This window comes from Tetrao urogallus (assembly GCF_951394365.1).
Source record: "Tetrao urogallus genome assembly, chromosome: 5".
Taxonomy (NCBI): Eukaryota; Metazoa; Chordata; class Aves; order Galliformes; family Phasianidae; genus Tetrao; species Tetrao urogallus.
In genome coordinates, this window is record NC_136818.1 from 48,507,268 (window position 1) to 48,515,764 (window position 8,497).

General features: G+C 40.1%; 1 protein-coding gene across 4 annotated transcripts; it reads right to left on the minus strand.

The window, feature by feature from the left end:
• Positions 1 to 1,687: 1,687 nt before the first annotated feature.
• Positions 1,688 to 7,426, minus strand: ACTA2 (actin alpha 2, smooth muscle; the record flags this gene model as incomplete). 4 transcript variants are annotated; one of them, XM_079536241.1, is made up of 8 exons in its annotated part: positions 1,688 to 1,893; positions 2,690 to 2,871; positions 3,818 to 4,009; positions 4,242 to 4,403; positions 4,486 to 4,570; positions 5,066 to 5,176; positions 5,615 to 5,743; positions 7,298 to 7,426. In XM_079536241.1, 8 exons carry the CDS (start codon positions 7,424 to 7,426, stop codon positions 1,750 to 1,752), a joined length of 1,134 nt encoding a protein of 377 aa, XP_079392367.1. In that variant the 3' UTR covers positions 1,688 to 1,749. The 4 variants fall into 4 exon arrangements, with proteins under 4 accessions (XP_079392367.1, XP_079392369.1, XP_079392368.1 ...); XM_079536243.1 differs by lacking the exon at positions 5,615 to 5,743; XM_079536242.1 differs by lacking the exon at positions 5,066 to 5,176.
• Between the last annotated feature and the right edge of the window lie 1,071 nt (positions 7,427 to 8,497).

Consider the following 8,497-nt stretch of genomic DNA (forward strand, 5'->3'; position numbering starts at 1 on the left):
ATTTGTTGTTGTTACCTGAGAATTACAGATATTTTTAACAGTGGTTGGCTTTTGATGACTTCCAGCTACGTAGATATATTCATAGCTTCTTTGAATTTACATTGTATGTAGCAATGTAGAGGCAAACACATCAAGTCAGGGATTTGTTTTCATCCTTGCATAGCTCAAGTTTATGCTAAGTCATTAACATAATTAAATCCTTCACCTGAGTTCTGACTGTCATTGCATCCTGGAATAGTAGAGAAGAATCAGTCTTTTGGATAACTATGTTTTTTTCCAGCAATTTTCTAGATAAAACTTCTATGTTAAATCAAGCTTTTATCCTGACAGTGATTTCCTGGATGTGGCTAGAGTTAGGCAAAAAGATCTATCTAGAGTAAGAAGGAAGAACCATACGAAGGTATTTGCTCTTACAAGAGTTTATTTAGCATCTGTCCCAAGAAACCTAGATGACCTAGACTTTAAATAATAAGGTTAGTACAAAAGAGTTCAGAATGTGCACTGAGTCTGAAGATGGACAAGATCTGAAACCTAGCAGTTATGCAGCCATAGTAAATAACAGGTGCTGCTGCAAAAAACTTACAGGTTGAAAGGTAAAGCGTTACAGGTAGGTGAGATAAATAGTTGAGTTTAAGGAAGGAAAATAAGTAACAAAAATAAATAGCATCCTTCATCCTGAATTCTAATGAATACGGATTGCAGCAAGGTCCTTAGAACTGACCTTCAGATCTGTCTCAATTAATTCTTTGGTCATAAACATATTCATATATATGTATATATATATATATATGTATATATATACTTCTAAGACAGCAGTATTGGCTTCAATGCTTATGCGTATACTTCTCTTAAAATCAGTTTCAATGTATTTAAGACAATAAGTGGAATCAGAAAAGTCATAGAAAAAAGGACATTGTCTAAAAACATTTTATCTGTTCTGATTACATTACATCCTCCCCTTCAGAAAAACAAACAAACTTCTGAAGAGCAATTGTATTAAGCCAGCTTAATTACCGTTTAGACTTTGCTGAAAATCACAACAACAACACAAGCTACACTCATTCTGAGGATATGTAATAGCAAAGTCACCTTTTCAAGCTAGTGTCAGAATTTAGATATGCTCCCAGAAGGACAGTTTTAGTTTCTATCAAAAATAAAACCAAAGAAAACAACCATGGAAAAGATATAGCAAGCAACATACACTACTGGACCACAGAGTATAAGAAGTGCCTTTTCCAGCATGGTAGCTGTGAACTGAGAAGCAATGTGGTCAGATAGTATTTCTGGATAGAGCAGATGCAAAGCAGAGTGCACGTGCTCCTCCTGGTATCAAGCACACACTGTGCCCCTCTGGTGCTGCCCAGAACTTTGGGAGCACCATGACTAGTTCTGCTTGCAGACTGAAATGACTACCGAGGCCGAATGCTGGCAACCATGCAGGCTGGCAGCTGGGCGTTTTCTGGCGTTGATACCATTGGCCAACAGGTACCGCTTCTAAGCCCACAGCGCAGTAACAAATTTACGCCACGAGATGGAGCTTCGCACCAGCTGTAAAGGCAACTCCACAACTGCATCTCTAAAATAGGAGCAGCAATTTCGTTTGCATATTTTAAAATTTATTCCAAAAAAAAAAATACACCAATTAACCAGCCATTACGATGAAAGATTTATGGAATGAAATTTTAAGAATGTATTTTCCTGAATACATTCACAGTAATATGCTAAAAAGACATACAGGGATAAAGTGATTTAAAAGCATTTGCGGTGAACAATGGATGGGCCAGCTTCATCATATTCCTGTTTGCTGATCCACATCTGCTGGAAGGTAGAGAGGGAGGCAAGAATAGAGCCTCCAATCCAGACGGAGTACTTACGTTCAGGAGGAGCAATGATCTGTTTGAGAAATAAAACCATTAAATGCAACGTTAAGCTATGAATTCGTTGTATAAAACTATTAAAGCATTGCTACTTTGTATTAGTGAAAAACACTGTGCATATGCACTAATGTCTGCCCTTGCCTTGCAGTTAGCCACTGCAGCAAGCCATAGTTACAAAGTTGTTGCCTGAGCCTACACCCTTAATTCCTCTGGTTGAGTTAGTCTGCCCAACACAGCAACGTGTGTGTGTGTGTGTGTGCAGTCCTATCCACAAAAGACAAAAGGGGAGACAGCCACTCTCATAGCATGAGACAAATATATAATGGTAGCCCAGGGGGGCTTGGAAGAATGAATGACGTTCCTATTAGCGCAGCTGACAAAATGTTTGCAAAGAAAGGAAGGGGAGAGCTGAAGCAATAGAAGGATTAATAACTTGCTAGAATCTTTTTCTTTACTTGTAAGCCAAAGACAGAAGCAGCATTTTCTACATCTAATTCCATTAGCCAAAAATTACTGAACAAGCTGCAGCTCTACAAAAATGTACATTGGTTGATTCCATGCTATTCTTCTTTGGCCTTGCTAAGTCAGTTTGCAGAACACAGCATGAGAAAGGAAGCGAGAGGAGTGAAGGCTCCTTTCTTCTTTTAGCAGCCAGGGTGACTCGTCCAGTTACCAGGGATGATTTAGTAGAACATACAGACTCGACTGAAAATATGTACAAAGCACTTTGTAAAGAGTTGTTATTTTTTGTTAGATTTTTTGAGGATTTTTTACATGTCCCCCCAAATAGTTTACAAATAACTGCACTGTACCTTGATCTTCATGGTGCTGGGAGCTAGAGCAGTTATTTCCTTTTGCATCCTGTCTGCAATGCCTGGGTACATTGTAGTGCCTCCAGAAAGCACATTGTTGGCGTAAAGATCCTTTCTGATGTCTATGTCGCACTTCATGATGCTGTTGTAAGTGGTTTCATGAATGCCAGCAGACTCCATGCCTACAGAAATGACAGCAGAACACTGAGGAAGCAACTCCATACAGAGACTTAAAATTGTCTCTGAACAGACAATGTGAGCTGCAGTTTGTCTTTGGAAGACAACAGTTTTTAAGGTTACAGAAACATGGAAAGTCGTTCTGCAGCTGTTTGAACTATTTACTTAGGAGCTCCTTCAGGTACAGCCCTCCTTCCCCACACCCGCGTGTACACTCAACTCCTCATTAAAAAGAAAATCCAGGGGTACGGAGTAGTACAGTTTCCAAAAGGCTTTTGCAGACAACCTCATACGTCCTAAGAATTCCTTATATGGTCCTGGAATCATCTGTTTTCTTTTTCTTACTTTTTTTTCTCCTCTTTTTTTTTCACCCTTCTTTCTGAGTCAGTTCAGAGATCAAACAGTCAAAATATGTCCCAAAACCTCTAAGTATGCAGCTACTTAATCTATTTCTGGGCTGACATTCTATCAAACAAGATTTTTAAGTGACCTTGCTGAAAGCTTGCCTCCATGACCATTGATTTGTTCTGCAAATGTGATGGACCCTGGATTCAGATTTTGGGGGAGTCTTTCAGTAGAATAAAAATAGTGCTTTTTGTCTGTTTGTTTTTTAACCTCTCTCTGCAAGCACACTCAGACTATAACCCTCATAATATTTAGAAAACTTTTTCTGCAGCCAAAATTTTCATAGTAACCAATACATGATGTACAAAATGGTGTGGGCTCAAAGCCAGAAATAAACACTCAGGGTTTATTTTGGGAAAGCATTTTGCTTTACTGTTTGACATAAATTTCCTCCCATTGTATTAATAGTGCTTTTCTGAAAGATTATTTTATAATGGGCACTGGAACATACTTGAGTATACATCTAAATGAGCTAGCAGTGGGATAAAATCAGAAGAAAATAGAGACCCAATATTTATACCAAAGCATAACAGTCATTCTACCTACCAATGAAAGATGGCTGGAAGAGAGTCTCTGGGCAGCGGAAGCGTTCATTTCCAATGGTGATGACCTGGCCATCAGGAAGCTCATAGCTTTTTTCCAGAGAGGAGGAAGAGGCAGCAGTGGCCATCTCATTTTCAAAGTCCAGGGCCACATAACACAGTTTCTCCTTGATGTCACGGACAATTTCACGTTCCGCTGTTAAGAAGATTCAGCTTTTAGAATGGCACTCAGCCACACCTTCATTCTCCAACATCCTCTCCATTTTTATGCAGATATTCTCTGCCAGTCCTGCAGAGAAAGTACTTTTTCCCTGTTGAATTCTTTCTTGTTAATAAAACAACTGCAGAACCATTGCTATTCCTTCTAAGGCAGCTAGAAACATTGCACATTAAACAACTCCCCTCCTTGTCTAGCAGTGCATCCTTACCAGTTGTAACAAAGGAGTAGCCACGTTCTGTCAGGATCTTCATGAGGTAGTCTGTCAGGTCACGGCCAGCCAGGTCCAGACGCATGATAGCGTGTGGCAAAGCGTAACCTTCATAAATGGGCACGTTGTGGGTGACACCATCCCCAGAGTCAAGCACAATCCCTTTGAGAAGATAACACACAGTTCATGCTCAGGTGCTCACAAACAACTGCTTTGAACACCAGTGCCACCCCCAGAGGCCTACCTGTGGTACGTCCTGAAGCATATAGGGACAGAACAGCTTGGATAGCTACATACATGGCTGGCACGTTGAAAGTCTCAAACATAATCTGAAATGCAATTAACATAATTAGCTTAGCAGTAGGGATTTTAGATTAGTTGTATCATTACAACAAAGGAAAGGGAAAATACAAGATTTTTGTATTTAGTGATGGCAGTAACAAGGAAGGAAAATACATTTAAATCAAACATATTATCCTTTAAGACCCCTCTGTATCTGATCTACATCTACGATGTATTAATACAGACACATTAAAGATCATTTTGTAGTAGGCCTGGAAACACACACACACACACAAAAAGATGAAAGTGGCAACACTTGGACAGACTGGAGTTCTCACATCCAAAACTGATTCACAGACTTTTTCAAGTAAATGTAGTAACGTAGACATCTGACACATAGTCATGTGCACTTTCTATCTTCCCTTACTATGAGATGCACACTACAGAACAGCCAAGTTGTCATGGCTAACTGAAATGATGATGTTCACATCCTGCTGAATTCACAACATTGGAATTATTCCACAGCTGCAGGGTGAGATTACCTGGGTCATTTTCTCTCGATTAGCTTTGGGATTCAGTGGTGCTTCAGTCAGCAGAGTTGGGTGCTCCTCAGGTGCAACACGGAGCTCATTATAGAAGGAGTGATGCCAGATCTGAGGATAATGGCAGAAGGCAAAGGAGAAAAATACCATCAACTAGCAGCTCAGAATGACTTTCAGACAGGTTTAATGCTCCAGCACTCTGCTTATAGCACTTTTGAGACCAGTGAGTAATGTTTCACATGCAATCGTTCTTACTGCCTTCATAGAAATAACCAAGGTAACTGGAAACACTCAATTCTCAGGTAAGAAATATCACAGCTAATGATAAGTGATTTCTTCAAAGGGCACACAAATCAATGAAAATAAATATAATCTTACAATAGGAGAGAGAGATGCACAGGCTTAATTCCAGCTTGCTGCTAACAAGCTTCTCATTAAACCACACCTGACAGTGTGACACTTTCATCTAAAATTTACTAAGTTACGTGTTAAACATTCAGTTCAAGTGATTGTCTACCAATGATGCAAATTATTTTAATACTGATGTACCTTCTCCATGTCATCCCAGTTGGTAATGATGCCATGCTCTATGGGGTATTTCAAGGTCAGGATTCCTCTCTTGCTTTGAGCCTCATCACCCACGTAGCTGTCTTTTTGACCCATACCAACCATCACACCCTAAAAAATAACACAAATAGAGTTAGTATCTCAAAGAGAGGTGTCACAAAGTAGTTACATTAGCTTAGATAAATTCAATTGCCAGTGATACTAATTACAAAACACTTTATAAATGCTAATGATCGGAGAATTAATTGTTCCTTAATTTTCAAAATGAAATGTTTAGCCAATTCAAACCTCAAGTTCATTTTTCCACTACAATTAAACAGCACACAAGTACAATTTTTTGTATGATGTTAAAATGCATGCACACACAAGAAGCACAATGTCAAATTCATCCAGACGAAGTAGAATGATAGACTTGTTTTAATGTTCTTTATTAGTTAGGGATGACCTGTCTGCTGAAAGAAAGCAGAAAGGGGACATTGTGCCATCTAAGGGCCACGATGCAACAATACACAATTCAGATTTTCCAAGTGTATGAGTCAGAAGTTGGAAACTACTCTGGATGTACAATAGTCTCTATGCTTTAAGTTAGAAATACTGTTAAAAAAGTAGTATACTGCAGGATGCTTTGACTACCTAACACTCTTACCAAAGCTTAAGTCATTTTATGTTCCAAACCTTGGCTTCTCTAACAAGTCATATCGTATTTTTCTACTGTGATTGTATGATTTATTTTTGAGCAATTAATATAATTAATCCCATCTACAGAAGATGACACTTGAATTTTATTTTATTTTTTTTTTTTTATTGTGGTATTGTTCAAACACTTCAGTTAGACCTCCTAGAGGCTATATCAAAAGGCCTATATTTCACTTGCCTTCAATGGCTTGAAAAATTATTAGCTGGGTGCATAAAGTGCCACATCTTATAGCCAGTCTCTCTCTTCTCATTTCAACATGTCCTTAGATGACAAAGAAGAAATAAGTTGGATTTTAAAATCCAGCAGCCAGTTTAGTCTGTTATGGACTAGCTAAGCTGCTCTAGATCTCACTAATGTTGATATGGCTTAGCAACCTTGTATTTATAAACTCAGCTAATAAATACACTTTGCAAACTATTAAAATTATTGGGAATGTATCATATGCTCAAATGTAAAACTTGAAGCTAAAAAATAAAAAAATATAAAAAATCAGCCCTAGAAATCCCAGAGAGGTGTCTGTCTGTGACACAGTTAAAAGAAGAAGTAAGGTTGACAGGAAGCAGACTGACAACTTCTTCCCCTCAGTTCCCTGCACATCATCTGTTGTCAGTTTTAGGGCAGTCAAAAATTCCAGATACTTCTCTGGGATTGCTTGCTTTTGAACTGGCTGTACTCACCAAGTTCTCTGGTTGAACTGGCTGTACTCACCAAGTTCTCTGGGTGATGCAAAGTGCAGAGAGAAGAGAGCATAGAAAGAAGTGAAAAAAAAATTGTGAGAGAAAGATTCCTCTCTCACAAGGCTGAAGATCTGCTTTGACTCAGGTGAGTGCACTGCTGGACACATTTTACCTATAAATACCACATTACACAGATCATTCAGGGCTCAGTTAGCCTCAGCTCTGGGATGGAGGGTTGGGGACGAGGCATGTCTCCAAGCTCAGTATGGAACAACCGAAGCACTTTGTCACCTGGTGCCTGGGACGACCCACGATGGAAGGGAAAACTGCTCTTGGGGCATCGTCCCCAGCGAAGCCGGCTTTACAGAGCCCTGATCCATTGTCACAAACAAGGGCAGTGCTGTCCTCCTCCTCACACATCTTCTACGTCAGTGTCCTCGGGTGCTCCAAGCAGAAAACAGCCCTATATTTCCCTAAGCAGGAAAAGAATAATTGAAAAAGACAAAGTGAAGTACCAGAACCACCCTGTAAGACAGAGAATGCAGTATAAAAGGAACTGACATGCAGGAGGGCTCCATGCATCAGACATAATTCAAGGTATTCCATAGAACTATTCCAGTCCTGCTGCATGGGCAGACAGGTCATTACAGCTCTGAGACAGCAAATGTTTATCTAAATTCAGTCACGGAAATCCACCGCTGGGGAGTAGGTGGGAGATAAAGAAGATCGCTGGACTGACAGCTGCAAAAACAAAGGTCCCTTTGCATCATATTCAGCATGATGTCCCCTGCCTCTACCATCCTGACAGGACTGGTGCATGTAGAAAGATGATATCATGACTTTAAAATGCAATCAAGGACAGCATGTGTTTTAAAACTGTCCATAGTATGTGCTCCATCATCATTTCAAACCAGTTAATAAGCTCCATTTGTAGAATGACAGAGTAATTTACGCTGGCTCCCTGCTTCACTAAAACAGAAATTGTTTTTCTCCTCAGGCAACAGGAAGATAACAAGGGTAATAAAAACGCTTTGAAGGTTTGTATTAAAATCAATTATGGAACAAGTCCTGAATACTGGCACTCGAGAAGAACTATTTGCCCACAATTTATAGTGTGTTAGGGAATCACTTGACTAGCTGGGAGCTCGGGCTTCCATGCAGAGTTCAACAAATTGCAATGTGTTAACAGCTGAAGGAGACAGCTGTCTTCCAGCAGCCCAGCTAGCTCTTCGTGCAGCCGCTCAAACCTTCTGCATGGGAATGCTGGAAGCGCAGGATGAAGCAGCAGAGGGGTCAGTGAGAGCCATGTCTGATGAGCACAGGAGTATGAGGCAACATTCAGCCTCCACAGATAGACAAGCAGAGACAGCCTCCCCCAGACTCTTCACTGCAGACCCTTCACAGCCACGAGACACAGCCGTGAGGCTGCTTCTGCAGGCTGCAGTTCTGCATGGATGTAGTAGTTCCCAGGAGAAGGCAATCCCACCTTGA